The sequence below is a fragment of the Dendropsophus ebraccatus genome, chromosome 11 (assembly GCF_027789765.1).
Source record: "Dendropsophus ebraccatus isolate aDenEbr1 chromosome 11, aDenEbr1.pat, whole genome shotgun sequence".
Taxonomy (NCBI): Eukaryota; Metazoa; Chordata; class Amphibia; order Anura; family Hylidae; genus Dendropsophus; species Dendropsophus ebraccatus.
Window position 1 is genome coordinate 5,635,133 of NC_091464.1, and position 18,283 is coordinate 5,653,415.

Genomic DNA, 18,283 nt, shown 5'->3' on the forward strand with positions numbered 1-18,283 from the left:
CATGTCACGTCTATCGGCGGATAGCGGAATACGCCGGCCCATAGAATGGTGTCTATGGAGCCGGCGGAAAGCCGCGCGGACAGACAGCGAATTCCTCAGTATGAACCCACTCTTAGGAGTCGTAGCACTTCATGGTAGCCTGAACAGGTTTCATTATATCTGTTATTGAACTCTGACAGCAAAAATATTGTTAGAAGGTCATTAAAATGAAAGCCTCAATATGTTAAAAGGATTGGAAATTACTCAAGGCAAGTGTCTCTCTCTTCCCCCCCCCCCCATTCACTTCAAGACACTGATGCATCTATGATGATGCATTTAATGCATATAACTGCCTCTTACTTCATCAGAGTCATCGTGGTAACCACTACTCCTGCAAGGTTCTCCAATGTTGGAATCCAAGTGCTCATCACCAGGAGTATCGACATGTTGCCTCAAAACAGAATATCTGTGCACAAGGAACCTGAGAAAGAAAAGGACATGAGCGAGGCTCCACAACACCGAAAATAACCTGCTCTACAGAAAGAAAATGAAAGAATTATACAAAACTAGAAGAACTGCATCACTTTAATAAAAGCTAAAGCGTACCTGTCTTTAGGCAGCTTCACCTGATCGGCATGCATGCAAAAATTACGTTGTATTGGAAGTTTTACTGTGCAATACAAAGCACTGAATTTTTACAAAATTTCCTTTGTGAATTTGGTACCTAAATACCCTAATGGAGGCGGCATTATCCCCACTGCTTATAACTGCATTACTGTCCATAGCACCAGTGTGAGACCAAGCACCAAGGAGTCAGGTGGGGCTGGGCAACTCATTAAATTAAAGGGGAACTCCAGGTAGAGGTTTAAAAAAAAAAAATGAAACTTCTGCAAAGCATATAGCATTACTTACCAGTCTATCTCAGTTTTGAAACTACCAAAAATCCATTTGTTTTGGGGGGTTTTGTTCTGTTTTGTGTTTCTGTATTTCCTGGTTGAGCAGTTGTACACAGTACTACAGGTTCCAGAATGCAATGCTTTCCCTCAGCTGTTCATTACAGTCCCCCACCCTGCCTATTCCCCGCCCAAATCTATTGCAGAACATTTAGGCGGTGTTCACACATTGCAGTTTCATTGCGTTACTGAATTATTTGCAGTACTTAAACCCCCCACACACTATGCAGTATTCTCTACCTGTAATGCTGATCTTGGAATTAGTTTTTTTCTTTTCATTTCCACGCACACATTATGATCAAGCATCTTTTATCTTTGAAGTTGAGCCCCACAATAAGGCTCTGATCCTCTCTGCCGTTTAGCATCACTTGTGTTTACTTGTGTTACTGCATCATTTTTGGGAATACACTGCAGTACTGCAATGACACTCCAATGTGTGTGAACACAGCCCTAATTTCACAGCACAATCAGCGAAATCAGTGCAACACCTGTTTCTGACAAGTCGGAGATTGTGAATCACTCAGGGGATCCAGCCGCGCCTCCTGTGACATCAAGCCCTGCCCCCTGTTTGCATCATCAGCCTGTGCTCAGCAAACACACAATGTGAGACAGAGGCATGGAAGATTTGTCTCCTAAGGGGGGGGAGAGCAGAAGGAGCAGCAGACAATGTGAATTGGCACAGAGGCCATTTGTCTTCACTTCCTGGATTTCTATCAGGCAGAACCGTACAGATATGGTAAGACATTGTATAGACACATCTATATAACTTTTAATGTACTTTTAATAGAAAACAAGTTTTCCTTATCCAGAGTTCCCCTTTAATTCGCCCTTGGGGTGGGCTGAAGATTTACCTTAACTGTCACTGTTAAGAAAAACTTTTGACATATCAGAGACAAGGTAAAAGTTTTGATTGGTCCTGTTGTGAGTGTTCAGACCTGTACCGGTCTTCTCCCAGCTCAGTGTCACGTGATGAGTCAGGCTCATAGTTTAAAGTGACACTGTCACCTCCTTTTTGCATTCTGACTTCTCTACACAGGTGTAAAGGGTAAATTTAGCGCTTTTCATACCTTATTTTATATCATACGTCATGGTGCTTGTTCAAGTAAAAAGTCATCTTTTATCAACTGCAGATTGAGTTAAGTGGGCGGGGCCTCGCGGCATTAGCGCTACTTAGCCCCACCTACAATGCCACAGTTGGCCCCGCCCCCTCGCCGGCCATTGGAACAGGCTGGTCGAAAGGTCTAGACCCCACCCCCTTTACGTCGGCAAGCCACTGGGCGTCAAGGCGGCGGGGCCAACGGCGTCGTTGTGGGCGGGGCTAAGTGGTGCTAATGCCACGAGGCCACGCCCACTTAATATAAATCTGCAGTTGATAAAAGGACACTTTACTTGAACAAGCACCATGACGTATATGATATGAAATAAGGTTTGAAAAATGCTAAATTTACCCTTTACACCTGTGTAGAGATGTCAGAATGCACAAAGGGGGTGACAGTGTCACTTTAAGTCTATGGAGTCTGACTCTCTCACCCAGATTACTCAGCACCCTGCTGCTGCTATGCCAATGTATAAGAGCTCTTAATGCACCCTCATAGTTAAAGGGGAACTCCGGATAAGCAAAACTTGTTTTCTATTAAAAGTACATTAAAAGTTATATAGATGTGTCTATATAATGTATTACCGTATCTGTACTATTCTGCCACACTGGGAGCTGATAGAAATCCAGGAAGTGAAGAAAAATGGCCTCTGTGCAAATCCACAGTCTCCTGCTCCTTCTGCTCTCCCCCCTTAGGAGACAAATCTTCCATGCCTCTGTCTCACATTGTATGTGTTTGGTGAGATCAGGCTGATTATGCAGACAGGGGGCAGGGCGTGATGTCACAGGAGGCGGGGCTGGATCCCCCGATCCCCTGGGTGATTCACCATCTCTGACCAGCCAGAAGCAGGTGTTGCAACGATTCCTCCGATTGTGCAGAAGTGTGAAGTGAAATTAGGGCTGTGTTCACACATGTTGGAGTGTCATTGCAGTACTGCAGCGTATTCCCAAAAATGATGCAGTAACACAAGAAAATGATGCTAAACGGCAGAGAGGATCAGAGCCTTATTGTGGGGCTCAACTTCAAAGATAAAAGATGCTTGATCATAATATGTGCGTGGAAATGAAAAGAAAAAAAAAATTCAAAAAGTTCTTTACTTTATTCCAAAATAACAAAGACAATGAAACTGCAATGTGTGTACACAGCCTAGATGTTCTGCAACAGCTTTTATTTTTATTTTTTTTTGGGGGGGGGGGGGGGGGGGGGGGGAGAATGGGCAGGGTGTGGGACTGTGATGAACAGCTGAGGGGAAGCATTGCATTCTGGAACCTGTAGTACTGTGTACAACTGCTCAACCAGGAAGAAGTGCAGAAACACAAATCAAACCAAAACCCTGCAAAATAAATGGATTTTTGGTAGTTTCAAAACTGGAATAGACAGGTAAGTAATGCTATATGCTTCTGCAGAAGTTTCATTTCTTTAACCTCTACCTGGAGTTACCTTTTAAATACATGGGACTGACAGCAAGATGCCATTGGCTCACCGCCCTGCCAGTCACTTCTCTCTTAGAATGCAGGCAGCATTCTATTTCTGGCCAAAGAAGGCCGCTGTCTTGCTGCTGCATAAATAGGTACATGGGGAATTCTAACTACTAGGAGGGGCCTACAATGGGGGTGGGAGCTACAACAGGGAAGGGCTTTCTTCTCAGTCTCCCACAATGACACTGTACATGACTGTTTAGTTGGTGTAGTTGTTACCTAAATTTCTTGGGCAATAATATATGTCTGAAATTTAAGTTCATCGGAGTAAAAGGTGCTCAGTAATTACCTTTCACAGGTTTTATTTTTTGTGTTCTTACCTTCCCCCACAAACAAATTTCTTGATTATCATGACGGCTGCACCAACAGCAACTAAGAGCACCACGGTTACAGATAGAATCAGAGTGACTGTGCTTGCCGAGGTGTTTCCCTAGAAGAAAAGAGCAGGCAGGTAACACTAATTGCAGGGGTGGACACAGACTGCATAGGGCCCCTGTACAATAAATGTGCATGGGCCCCCCATAAACAAACCACCCCACCACATACCTCAACATACTCACCTGGCCTAGCACAGTCTCTGGCGTATTATTCATGTGCCAGGGAGCTGGGAGAACGAACAGTGCACCGGGCAAGGTGAGTACGTGTATGGAGGAGGCTCTCGTGGCTCGAGGAACAATACTGCCTCCAGCCGCAAGAGAGATATATGTATATATGCAACTGATGTTACTCATACAGTATTCCTCACCTGCAACACTTTTGCCATCCTTGGGGGGGGATGGGGTGTTTGGGGGGCAGTAGGGTGTTGTGTGGGCCACTGTAATGCATCTTCCAGGGGGGCTAATATGGAGGGGGGTTGCAGCCACTCTGATCCACCGTCTGGGGGTGGGGGGGGGTGGGGGGGGTCTTGTTAGCTACACCACTGACAGCACACTCATCACACAAACACTTAACTCATCACACATACTAAAGAAGACTCCTACTCTGATGCTCTGATGAGGGTTTGTCGGGGGCTTCTCTATTGAGTCGTCTGACAGGGGGGGGTGCGGGCCGCTCTATTGCGGCGCACGGGTGGAGGGAACACAGCAGAGTGCTGAGGGAGGTGAATGGAGGCAGCTGTGGGGGCACCAGACTACCCAGTTCTCAGGGGCATTCCGGGGTGGGGGGGGAGTCAGTAACACTTGCAAAGCGTGTTTGCCTAGTATGTGCTAGCATGCGAAGGTAGGTGTGGCCGGGCCCACCTACGTCCCTTTAGCTGCTTATACTGGATTGGGGGCGCAAGTTCGGCTGCAGGGATGTGTCACCTGTATATGCAGCCCGGGGGCCCCCTGTTTTTAAATCTTCCTTGGTGGGTGACAGCGAAGCCCGGCAGGCCCCTCTCCCCCTTCGGGCCCCTGTGCAGCCGCAGCGGCTGCACGTGAGATATGTCCGCCACTGACTTATTGGGTCTATTTGAAATGGTTATGGTTTCACTTCCCAATCCTGATGGATCCTACATGTCCTGCATAATGTATATGCATAGGTCTCATCAATATAATAACAAGCTTACATATAAGCATTTACGACCATATTTATCACAACCACTTGGATGCATTACAGGTTTTCCTTGGGTATCTCCAATGCATACCTTGGGTGTCCTCCTTGGTTATTCAGTCTTCCCTTGACAAGCAAGTCCCTTAAAGTGACTCTGTACCCACAATCTGTCCCCCCCCAAACCACTTCGGATAGCCGCTTTTAATCCAAGATCTGTCCTGCGGTCCGTTTGGCAGGTAATGCAGTTATTGTCCTAAAAGACAACTTTTAAACTTGAAGCCCGTGCCAAACGGGAGCATCTGTGCCGTAACTTTGCACCACCCCTGCATCCCTCCTCCCCACCCTCTTCATCATTAGGAATGCTCCAGGCAGATTGCCTTCTATTCCTCACCTGTGTCAGCCCGGCACATGGGCTGGATCGTTAATCACCTGTGTTCAGCATGAAGAAAATGTTCCAGTGGCATTCCTAATGATGAAGAGGGTGGGAAGGAGGGGTGGTGCAAAGTTAGGGCACAGATACGCCCGTTTGGCACGGGCTGCAAGTGTAAAAGTTGTTTTTTAGGACAAAACCTGCATCACCTGCCGAATGGACCACAGGACAGATCTTGGATTAAAAGCAGCTATCCGAAGGTACAAGTGGTTTGGGGGGGGGGGTCACATTGTGGGTACAGAGTTGCTTAAAATTTTTTCACCACCTAAAAGTCCTTCACCTCCTAAAGGTTTCCTTTCAGCAATATCGCCCAGAGGTGGGTGCCCTCTAAGATGTTCCGATGATTAATTATAGCCAATTGGAAAATATTGCTCACGTGAGTAAATTTAAAAGGCGAATACAGACTTCTTTTCCCTATTCTTATTTCTCTCACTGTATAATAGATTCAGTCTATCAAGGACCCTAGCTTTTTGTTGTGCATTATGCACCTCCTCTATGGGGTAAGCCCGCTGTACTAATTTGGTGAGTTAAATGAGAAGTCTAGCAGGAAAGTAAAAAAAAAAAAAAAAAAAAAAAAAAAATTATTAGTAAAGGCAGGGGGGGAAATAAAAAGCAAGTTATAGTCACCTGTCCCGGTGCCTGCGCAGAGCCATATCATACTCCTGGACCCCTCCGGCTGTCTTTTGAGCTCCCAGCCAGCTAAGTCACGACCCAGGTGACAGATGCCCTGCTCAGTCAGTCAGTGATTGGGGCGAGACAAGGCTGCAGTCATTGATTGGCTAAGCGCCTGTGAAGTGGATCCCGGGTTGTGACATACCCAGAACCGGGGAGAAAATGACAGCCGGCAGGGCCCGGGAGCTGTGTAATGCGGCGCCGCGTGGGCTCCGGGAGCGGTTAGCATAGTGTTTTTTTTTTTTATTCCCACCACCCAATGATTTTTCACTTCCCTGCTGGACTCCTCCTTTAACCTTGTCTTTCACACTGTCAGTACAGGAGCACAAACATTTAAGCAGTTTCGGGGCTGCCTGCATCATTACGAGGTCTGGTCCTCAGTATACAGACTGTATACTGCGGACGTGTGAATGGCCCATGAGACGTGTCTTTTCAAATCCACTCACGGCTTTGTTTTTTAATAATTGCACTCAATGGAGAGAAATGGACATGGCTGCACATCCAAACTGCTTATTAATGACCATCTGCTTGGTGGTGGTTGCGCCATTTTTTAAGTCAGGGACCCACACTTTATCAGGAACCTTGACGTGCGTGGTTTTGATCAAAACGTAAAACTAACTCCCGATTGTTATTAGTAAATGTTGCTGAGAAGCAGATGGTCAGTCATAAGCCGTTTGGATGGATGGCCATGTGTAATATTTCTCTCCATTGAGTAGTTTTAATAATTGCAATTAAAAACCTGAATGTGCGAACAGACCATAACTCCTGACTGCAACAAATCCCCTTCATTATTGATACAATGACTCTGCACTTAATGATTTACTATGTACACTTCGCTTTTATCACAGAACGTCATTATTTTAAATGTTACATCTTTCTATTGTACATTCCCATTTTGCAAAACAATTTTGAGTACTTCATAAAACGATTCGTTCAATTACCTGAGTTTTTGGGGCATTTTCTGAAAGGTCATTTGAACATTTCTTCTTCATGTCCATTTCTTGTCGGACAGGATTTATGCCGCCTGTGCACTTATCTCCAGGAATCTTACGGTACCTGTGGGCAACGAATATAGTAAGCTTAATTTTATTTACTTAGGCAAAGAGGGGCTTTAAAGGGGTTATTCAGAGTTAAGAAAATTTTTCTTATATACAGTACCTGCAGTCCTATAGAAAATCAACCTCCCATACTTACCTGTCTGCACTCCCCCGGTGTCCCCCACTGACTGCAGACGCTTCACTTCCAAAGATGGACCCCAGAAGCGTGTGAACAGGTAAGCATCTGTGAATTATTATCTATATGACCGCAGCCATATTAGAAATATCGGCTATCGCTGGACAACCCCTTTAATCCACTGGGGTCACACATGGATGTTGGCCGAGAGAGCCTGGCTCACCAATTCATTAGAGGGATTGTCCCATCTCAACCAACATTTTGCAGAGCTGATCAACTTAAAAAGGGTTATCCAGCGCTACAAAAACATGGCCACTTTTTCCTCTCTTGTCCCCAGATTGGGAGGGGTTTGGAAATGGAGCCTAATTGCAAACCACACCTGAACTGGAGACAAGAGAGGGGAAAAAGCAGTGGTCTGGCTGGATGGTATAAATCAATATATTATACAGTATATACACACACTACATGTCCCATACATCAGTACAACCACTGCTTTTGGAGAATGGCAGTCGGTAACCTATATACAATGAGAGGGACAGAGCGGCCATCAGGAGGAGGAGGAAAGTTTGCTAAATAAATGTATGTGCAAAATAGTTAAACTTGTAGAGCGCATCAAGTTAAATGCACTAGTTAGGATCTGAATTATCACTTTATAGGGTGGTTTCCCCATTTTACAAAATGATCCCCTATTCACAGAATAGGGAGATCTATCTGATTAAGGTCTGACTACTGGGTCCCCCCGAGATCTTGAGAATGGGGACTAGAGTCGGCTTTCATAATGGGGCAGCAGGTCACACATGCACATGACTGCTCCAATGGTTTTCTAAAAGAGGGGTGAAAAAGGTGCGTGGAGAGGGGAGAGGGGTTACCTTTATAAAAGATCAGAACATTTACAGCTGGCGAGAACCTCAGGTGGGTAATTTTTCTTTTCCTTCTCTGGCATTGACCAGACCCAGACTCCTATGTAATAACTTCTTGGAAAAGTGGGATTTGTCACTCCTCAGCATGTTTTCACCGCTCCAGAGTCCAGTGGTGGATTGCTTTATACCTGACACTGTGTTTGAATCCTTGGCCATGGATGGAGCAGTTTGGCGATTCTAAGGTCAATATTACTCAAAGCCGAGTGTGGAAGTTCTAGGAGGGGAGACATTTCAGGAACGGACTTGTAAAGGAAGCGCAGAACCCTGCTGGAATTCATTGAGCAATCAGCTCTCTCACCAGTGTTTAAATCCCCAGACAATGTTCTAAGGGGCCTATTCCACGGAGCGATAATCAGCCCGACTCAGACGATTATCGCTCCGTAGCATAGACACAACGATCAGCCAATGATCGAGTCATCGGCTGATGGTTTATTTAGATGCAAACCTAAAATCATCAGGCACGGACCGCGCATCGCTACGTGGAATAGCTGGCGGGCGACCGACAACCACAAACAGCATACTTTACCTAACCATGCTGCAGGGCTTCTCCTGCGCTCCTTCGGAGTGGTCTGTCTGAGCTGACAGACCACTCAAATAATAATAACTCTACTAATCAATGGCCAGGACCGCCACTGGAGAAGCCCTGCAGCATATTTAGTTAAAGTTTGCTTTTTAAACAAGGGCTGCAAGGACATTGGTAACGATGTCCCTGCAGCCCTCGCTAAACGGTTATTGTGGAATAGGCCCAGTAAACTAGCGCCGATCTAGCAGATCGGCGCTCATTTACATTATTGATCGGGCCCCCATCGAATAGGACCCTAAGGCTCCTTGACTGAGCGAGACTCGACTTGAAGGGACATCACTTTGCTCAAGAGGTGTGAGCTATTTTGCATATAGTTTCTTCCCAGTGGTTACAAAGGCAGACTGGTAGTTCCTAGTTTTTTTTTTTTTACAACTGAAAACCTGTATTCAATGATTAACCCCTTAGTGACAGTCCTAACTCCAATAAATTCCGATAACTGCCCACTTTATCTTTCTGCATTAAGAAAGAAATTGCGTATGCTTCTGAAGTTGACCATCCTTACACCTGTTTACAGCGGATGGACAAATCCCTGTATATGGAGTGGGCTTGCAAGCTCATATGAGCAATAGAATGATTGTTCATAGAGATCAATGCACTACATTAGGTACAGCATTGATTGATCTCATCTTCACGCTGCTGAAGACAATCTCAGAGACACCGCAGCCTAGCAGAGGTGTGTGTAACTAGACCACCAATGAAGCCATTTAAATGCTGGTGTCCCTTTTGCAAATAAAAAGTTAAAGTGACTTTGTACCCAAAATCTGACCCCCCCCCCCCCCCCCCCCCCCCCCCACAACCGCTTGTACCTTCAGATAGTAGCTTTTAATCCAAGATCTGTTGGGGGGGCAGGTCACTTTTTTGCTGGGACCACTCCGATCCTCGGCTGCTTCCTGGTGTCTGATGCGGGCCCGAGATGTGACGTCTCAGGTCAGCTCAGCCAGTTAGTGAAGGAGGCAGGATCCGTTTCAAGTCCGCTCAGATCCTGCCTCCGTCACTGACTGGCTGAGCGGACCTGAGACGTATCATCTTGGGCCTGCGCCAGACACCAGGAAGCGGCCGGGGACCAGAGCGCCGCGATGCGGGACCCGCCGCTGGAACCGGGGAGGTGAGTGGACGTCTTTTTCCTCAGCCACCTCCTCCCAGCAAAAAAGTGCCCCCCCCCCCCCCCCCCCCCCCCCCCCCCCCCCCCCCCCCCCCCCCCCCCCGCTGGAGTACCCCTTTAAGTAGTCACATATATGCAGTAATGGTACCATCATAGCACAGCAAATGAGCCCCCTACATGGCTGTATAGGGGGGAAGAATATGGCAATTCAAAGCAGAAGTTTTATTTTTTGTTTAATTTTTAGTTATATTTTAATACTTTTAAAACTAATTTTCTTTAAATAGAGCTCAACCCCACATGTTCTTGTATTGAATATTGGCTTGTCAGTCATAACAGGTTACCTGGACTTGGTTTACTTCACTGTTACTTGTTTGATTGGTGACCCTCCCCTCGTCCCTTGTCCCCCCCAACCTACACCCATCCCAGCCTACCCCTTCACACTCCAACTCTCCCCTCTCTTTTCCCCCCGGTCCCGACCCACCGACTCAATTGCAGGGCAGATATTTCATTGCTATAGTTCTATGTTGCCTAGTATGCCATTTCATGTGCTTGTCTATGTATTTTGGGGTTTTTGAAAATAACCAATAGACACGTTTAAATAAAATAAACAAACAAACAAAAAGCCTATGATGGCTGTATCCCCCAGGACTCACTTGGGCAGCCACCTGTAACCAAATACCGAACGATCGGACCTCAGCATTCTCCAGTTGAGCTCATTTCTAGTGTCAGGCTAGGTTCACACTGTGTTTTTGCAACTGCTTTGATCAGTTTTTCCATTGACTTCCATTGTAAAAAAAAAAAAAAAAAACACAGATCAAAACGGATCAGTTTTTTTTACGGACACAAACAAAGCTGACACTACTTTTGTGTCAGTTAAAAAAAATATATATATATCCGTTTTGATCCTTTTTTTACAATGGAAGTCAATGGAATAATGGATGCACACAAATGCATCAGTTTTTTGCAAAAAAAAAAAAAAAAAAAAAAAAAAAAATTGATGAAAAAAAAAACAGATTGCAAAAACGCAGTGTGAACCTAGCCTCATTACAAGGTACAACAACTCATCCCACAAGTCATCATATGGCTCTGTAAATGTAAAAACATTATAACCCTCAGTAACCAAAAGATGTTTTGCTTTCTATGTGGCGGCCTTGCTGAGCTTTTTAGAAATAAATGACAGGTAATTACCACAAGTCTATTGTGGGTAACAGCATATTGGTAGCAAACTCACGCCATCCTATCCATACCATTAAAGCAGTTAGACAATGGGCACTGCAATGGCGGATGGTTTTACATGATACTAACCCAAGTGTTGTTAGTTTCTCCTCTTCTCCATTTATACACAGATCAAGCTCGTGGCCCCTTAGTTCAGGCTGCTCTACACACGTGGACTCATTTTCTTTGCGAAAGTATCCAAAATCACTATAAGAAAAGAAGAGGACGCTTCACCAACTCACAGATACAAATGTTGGCATCAGTCACACACAGCAATTATCGGTAATAATACCACTACAGTTTCTAAGGCAAAGCTAGAAGTGCATTCTGGGGGAAAAGAAGTACAAGTCCTTCCATTTGAATTTATTTCTGGCTTTGGCTTAAAGCAGACCAGGGCATTGTACAGCCCGCAGGACACATCCGGCCCTCTGACTAGCTTTGACCGGCGCGCTTTAGATTGATAAGTTTAGTGTCTGCAGCACTCTGAACATTACATTTTGGGGCCCCATAAATACTCTACAGCATATTCCGAATTATGCTGACACTATGTCCATTTTACGGGCCCCTGCTCTCCCTGGCGTACACCACCAGCACCCGCTCTCCTAGCTCACCAACACACAAGTTACGTCACTCACGTGCTGGACAGCTGGGAGAACGAAAGCCGGGAAACTATGCCAGGCAGCAGGCATTGCCGGGTCATCGATGAAGGATGCTTACTGTATCCAGGTCCAGTCTTTTGGAGCTTTTTAGTCTTCTGCTGGTTGAAACTAAACACATGAAGTCCCAGCGAGCACAGAGTGTCACCGCTCAATGTGTCAATCACACGACTGTCTTCTCAGGAAATACTAGACTTCCTGTGTTTAGTCCAGTGCTTCTCAAACTGTGAGGCGGGCCTCACCAGTGAGGCGCCCCCTAGTTGTTGGTGAGGCCCAGCTGGGGAGCCAGTTTTCAGAAAAGTGACTATGATCTGCACAGTCCTTTTGCTGCTTGCAAAAATCTCCATTTAAGCAACATTATTAACTTATTTTGTACTTGCTTTATTAGTATGTAGAGCTTGGGTGATGGGTGAAAGGTAGCCCTAGCATTATGTCCAGCTTTGAAATGGACTTCACCACAGATAGTGAGGCCCAGGCATCCTCTTGGTCTGTCTGGTGAGGCGCAAGCATTGTCTTGGTCTGTTGGGTGAGGCTCCAGTAGAAAAAGTTTGAGAAGCGCTGGTTTAGTCTGTCTCCTTCAGGAGACTGGACCTGGATACAGTAAGTATAGCTTTGTTATAAAGCATGAGAACTAAATAATAATTAATGTACGTTGCAAACCTGCTTTATAATCACATTCCCGGCTGATTTTGAAAACAGTGACATTTTAAAATAAATATTGCGTGACAATTTAAAAAAATAAATAAAATAAATGCTGTGTGTGACACTAGGCTATAGAGATAGTATGCATATCGGCAACATTACCACATGTAGTCATCCAAAGTGCAGTTACAGTTGACAGATTCGCGGCTCACTAGATAGGCCCGGCCATTCTGGCACAGAGAGGATTTTTTAAGGCGCTGATAGTGTTCATTATAACCCAAAACACAACCATCTCCTGCTGCTCCTGGGTCCGTAGAGTGTGCCAACCACGTGATATAATCCTTATCCTCACCTAAGAAAGTACAATGAGAAAATTATTTATATTATATGTACAGATTAGCAACTGTGGTATCTTTAAAGGGGTTGTCCGGCGCAAAAAAATTATTCACAGAATAACACACATTACAAAGTTATACAACTTTGTAATGTATGTTATGTCTGTGAATGGCCCCCTTCCCCGTGTCCCACCACCCCCACCCGTGTACCCGGAAGTGTGATGCGCTATACCACAGCGCCGCCCTCTGCAGCGTCGGATGACGCTGCAGAGGGCGGCCGGCACTCGGGAAGATCCGCCGGCCGCCCGAAGAAGACGTCACTGCTGAGGATCGGAGACCGTGGTCGGCACGTGACAGGTATGTATAGCGCACCACACTTCCGGGTACACGGGGTGGGGGTGGTGGGACACGGGGAAGGGGGCCATTCATAGACATAACATACATTACAAAGTTGTATAACTTTGTAATGTGTGTTATTCTGTGAATAATTTTTTAGCGCCGGACAACCCCTTTAAGGCCTCATCCACACCCTCAGAAATCAGGATCAGTGATGTCCAGGAGAAACAATCTGTATTGCAAAGCAAATAAATAGGGGTTAACAGGCGATGCTTCAATAAAAGAAAAAAAAAAAAAAAAAGACAGCTCATCCATATGCCATCAGTTTAAAAAAAAAAAAAAACACCATTTACTTCTATAGAGGCCTCCATTCTGCAAAAACAGACCATAAGTATTTGTGCAACGTATCGGCCACGAACAATGGATTCTTTTTTAACATGGATGTGTGGATGACAACAATTAAATCAATGGGTCCTTTTTCTGTCTGTAAACCAGAAAAAAATAAGTATTTGTGGATGTGTGGATGAGGCCTAAGATTTTAGCCACTGATTCAATACCAAGTTAAAAGGTGGACTACCAGGCTTCTTTTTACAGCGAATCCCACAGATATTCAATAGATATTGAGATCTGGATAGCAAAGTCAGAATTCTGAACTCTTTGTCATGCTCTCTAGCATCTGGTATATCCGTTAATATATTATTATTATTATTATATCTGGCATCTGGTATATCCAGAGCTACATCTCACTGTGAAAGGATTATGGAATCAGTACACTCCTGTGGTAAAACGGTTACCACTGCCATGAAGTGGTATATAGCTATGTACTAGTATGGTGTACTGGTCTGCAACAATGTTTAGGTGGGTGATAAGTATCTATAAGATGTATCTCAGGATGCCAGGACCACCAGTGGGTGTGGGATCAAAAATGTTCACTGCATCCCTAAATGAATTCCTTAAAGTGACACTTGTCACCCCCTTTGTGCATTCTGACATCTCTACACAGGTGTAAAGGGTAAATTTAGCGTTTTTCATACCTTATTTGATATCATACGTCATGGTGTTTAAGTAAAAAGTGTCCTTTTATCAACTGCAGAATGTATTAAGTGGGCGTGGCCTCGCTGCATTAGCGCCACTTAGCCCTGCCCACAACGCACAGTTGACGACCCCTTTGACGCCCATTGGTTGGCCGACGTAAAGGGAGTGGGGTCTAGACCTTTCGGCCAGCCTGTTCCAATGGCCGGAGGGGGAGCGGGCCAACGGTGTCGTTGTGGGCGGAGCCAAGTAGCGTGAATGCCTCAAGGCCACGCCCACTTAATACAAGCTGCAGTTAGTAAAAGGGTACTTTTTACTTGAACAAACACCATGACGTATGATATGAAATAAGGTATGAAAAACGCTAAATTTACCCTTTACACCTGTGTAGAGATGTCAGAATGCAAAAAGGGGGTGACCGTGTCACTTTAAAGGGTGTAGATTACAAAATGTTGTCACTTGTCAGGGGGTTACCACTATACTGGGGTTGTGCATGTATGACATTACACCTAAACCGCTGCTCCTTCCCTCCTGAGCACCGTCCTATCATGTAAACCCAGAGTATTTGTTCATATTATTAGAAATAAAAATGTAAATATCCTAGCAAAATCCATACTAAAAATGGGCTCCTTCCCTTCTGAGCCCTGTTGTGTGCCCTAACAGCAGTTTACAGAGTACTGCCAAACTACATACCAAATTACCAAGTGTGCTTATGTTCCTTGTGAAAACTAGAAATTGAGCCAAAATTGTAAATTTACACTTTTGTGGCCCAAGGCTAAAAACTTTCCTCAGACACCTGTGACGTTTAAATTCTCACTATACCCAAAGATGAAGTCTCCAAAATGGTGTCACATTTAAAGGGGGGGGGGGGGATTCCACTGTCCATGCCTTCTAATACAAAATTGATTTAAAAAAAACAAATAAATCTTGAGTCGCTTTTAACTGTATAAAACATTTGTGGGGGTCAAAATCTCACTACCACATTTTAAAGATTTCAATTCCCCTCCACTAATTCCTGTACACCACCTAAAGGGTTAACCAAGTGCCTAATGCCTGTTGTGAATTCAGATAATCATTATACAGGAATCAATAAGTTATAAAGACGACAAGGACAGGAAGACACGAGAACACTTTACACTTACAGCTCTGCTGGAGAAGAGCAGCAAAGTCAATAGTATAGGACATCCAAACGCGATGAAAGAGACCAGGCTGATACCCCCATACAGTAACATTCAGGGAGCGAGCCCCGGGCTCAGAAGCCAGGCCTGTGAACATCAGCGGATCGCTGGAGAAGTTATACGAGAACCAACACTGGCCTTCATCTGTAGAAAACCTAAATAAAGGAAAACATTTTGAAAAAAGTCCACATGGAGGGATGAAACAAGTAATCTGGACATGTTTTCAGTCCACTGAATTCTGCTATCATTGCATATGGCAAAAAAGTAAAGAATATCGGGAAATACAAGACCACAGCCAGCATGCCATTCCCCTTTGAGGGTTTATTTTCTCGGATAATTCTCCTTGCTTGCTTCTCCTGTATGCCTCCACTGATCTGTAAACAAAAGTAGTCCCTCACACACCGCTCCAGGGATCTCACTACCCAGAAGTTTCTTCCAAGTTGTTCCCACTAATTGATCCTATTTATTTGTGCTTCATATACTTCCTTCAGGCACTTTTATAAGCTTGTGTAAATAAACAGACGGGAAAAAAATACATAACAAAACAGACGGGAAAAAAATACATAACAAAAACTGAAAATAATACACCACTTCCTGCAGGATATACAATGGCTGATAAGTACAGTAAATTACAAATCTCTGGCACCAGCTTATTTAAAAAAAAAAAAAACTAAAAAAAAATTTAATTATATTATATTATTATATATATATATATATATATATATATATATATATATATATATATATATATATATATATATATATATATATATATATATAAAAGATTACAGTAAACATCTTATAAACTGCTCTCATGATGAGTACAAGACCTAAAATAGCCGCTAAAAGCTTTTTCTCTCACTTGATCGAGTTCACCAGCACATCGCTTTGTTGTATGGCAACAATAAGTCCTCCAGAATCCAGTATAGCATAATGGTGAGGACCATCCAGTACCCGGGTCCATGAGTAACCGCCATCATCTGACAGGTATACACTGGGACTGGCCACAGACACCGCATCCCCCACGCTGCCTGTCACAACAATGCAGGGTTACAGCACAAAGCTAATTCACAAGTCTGCTATTGGGTTATCTGGTTTTACTTACCGTGAGCAATTACTATTCCTATAGCATTTGGCTCAGACATTGGTGGCAGAGGGACAGCGAGATTCTGTGACATGCTGTACTGAGCGTGAATGTGCAGGCTACACTGTAATACAGACAAAAAGAGAAGAAAAACATTAAACATAGATTATTGTGCCAAAAAGTGCACTCCTCCCAGCTGACGTAAGAAACAAGCAGAAAAACGGCATACAATTCATGGATACATTATTTAAGAGGCAAGAAAACAGGCTAAAGAATCACAAGCAATATAAGAGCTGACTTCATAACGCCGCTGGACCCAATGGCATACTGGTCCTTAGGGGTTACAGGAAACCTGTCACCAAGACAATGCTATCTAATCTACCACCATCATGTTATAGAGAAGGAGGGGAGGAGCAGATTGGTAGAAACCTTTGTGGTAAAGGATTCACTATGATATCCAACTTGTGGAGGAAAATCCCTGCTTATTCTGTGATAAGGAGTCCCGTGGGCGGAGTCACTCCATGGACAGGACTCCTTAGCATGAAAACAGAGATAACGATAAATAATTTACAAGTCATACTGAATCTTTTCCCATAAAGTTAGAGCAGAAAGAGCTGAGCAGATTGATAGATAACATGATGCTGAAAGCTTAGGTAGCATTTTCATGGAAAGGGGTTCCCATTAGGAAGAATGTTACATAGGTAGGAAATTTGCTTTAACACACACACAACCTATCTGATGGGGGTTGTGGATTATCACTTCTTGTTTTTAGGTCAACATGCAGGAAATACCCCTCAGTCAACCACTCATTTTATGGGCAGCCTAAGCCCAAGGACAGGTCAATAGTTACTGACCGATTCCAGTCCCAATCCTGAGACCTGCTGCAATGCAGAGATAAAGCCGGGAGGAGTGTGCGGCAGTGCTCTCCACTCCCTGGCCGGCACAACATCTGACGCTACTATCATAGACTGTAATGAGATGAAGTTGTTGGATTGGATTGGCAGCCGGGGAGACACACGTGTGGGCACGCACTTCCTTTGGCTGTATGTCAGGAGGGCAACCAGGCGCTTCTGACACACCAGATGACATTTCAATAGTTACTCCAAACGACAGTAATGCTTTAAAGGGGTTTTCAGAGCAAAAACGATTGATGGCCCATTCACAGAATAGGCCATTAGTAATTGATGGGTGGGCTAATAACACCAGCAGCCCTGCAGGGCCAGGAATAAACAGTGTACCAGAGCCAAAATGGTGTTGGCAGCACATGGGTTTTGCCCAGAAAACCCCTTTAATTTATGGCTGTGTCCACCCTATCACAGTTTGTTTATAATAAAGCCATCATGGACCTGGTTTTAACCTCTTCATGTCAGCCATACGTATATATACGCGTTCTTGACTGTCAGAGGTTTTTGATGTGTATGGGACCGCTGCAGTGTGAGCGGCCCGCACGCATCAGTGTCCCAGGAGCCGAGGATAATCACAGGCAGCCGCATGTCATTAACCCGCAATGCATATCAATCACAGAGTTTAAGGAAGTCTGACAGGTTAAGCAGCTGTCACTGACTGCGGAGGTCCCGATCAGTTGTACCGACAGGCAGCGGTAAGACACGTACCTATGTCCTGTCAGATGATCCATAGATAGATCAGGGTTATCGGCGATCTGTGCATACATCCTGCCTGACAGCAGACTCTATGCACAGATCACTGCTTAATACGCTACAGAGTCTGAATAACTAAAAAAATATCATACACTGACAGTCTTAAAGACGGGCTCCATACCTTTGCCTTATCTTTGGCTGTTAAGTCACAGTCTGTATTTTCAGGCTTATTGATGCGGTTCCATTCACCTCCTTGATCAAATGTGATTACGGAATAGATAGAGTTGTCT

At 44.5% G+C, this 18,283-nt stretch overlaps 1 protein-coding gene across 1 annotated transcript in view; it reads right to left on the bottom strand.

Moving 5' to 3' along the window:
• SORT1 (sortilin 1) overlaps nucleotides 1-18,283 on the bottom strand; it is a 53,039-nt gene that overhangs the window by 4,354 nt on the left and 30,402 nt on the right. The window contains exons 11-19 of the mRNA XM_069944667.1: nucleotides 18,175-18,281; nucleotides 16,417-16,519; nucleotides 16,174-16,342; nucleotides 15,276-15,466; nucleotides 12,593-12,782; nucleotides 11,223-11,339; nucleotides 7,081-7,195; nucleotides 3,828-3,937; nucleotides 340-460 (exon numbers count right to left, since the gene is read on the bottom strand). Of these exons, the coding sequence (XP_069800768.1) occupies nucleotides 340-460; nucleotides 3,828-3,937; nucleotides 7,081-7,195; nucleotides 11,223-11,339; nucleotides 12,593-12,782; nucleotides 15,276-15,466; nucleotides 16,174-16,342; nucleotides 16,417-16,519; nucleotides 18,175-18,281 (1,223 nt within the window). The remainder of the gene's footprint in view (nucleotides 1-339; nucleotides 461-3,827; nucleotides 3,938-7,080; nucleotides 7,196-11,222; nucleotides 11,340-12,592; nucleotides 12,783-15,275; nucleotides 15,467-16,173; nucleotides 16,343-16,416; nucleotides 16,520-18,174; nucleotides 18,282-18,283) is intronic.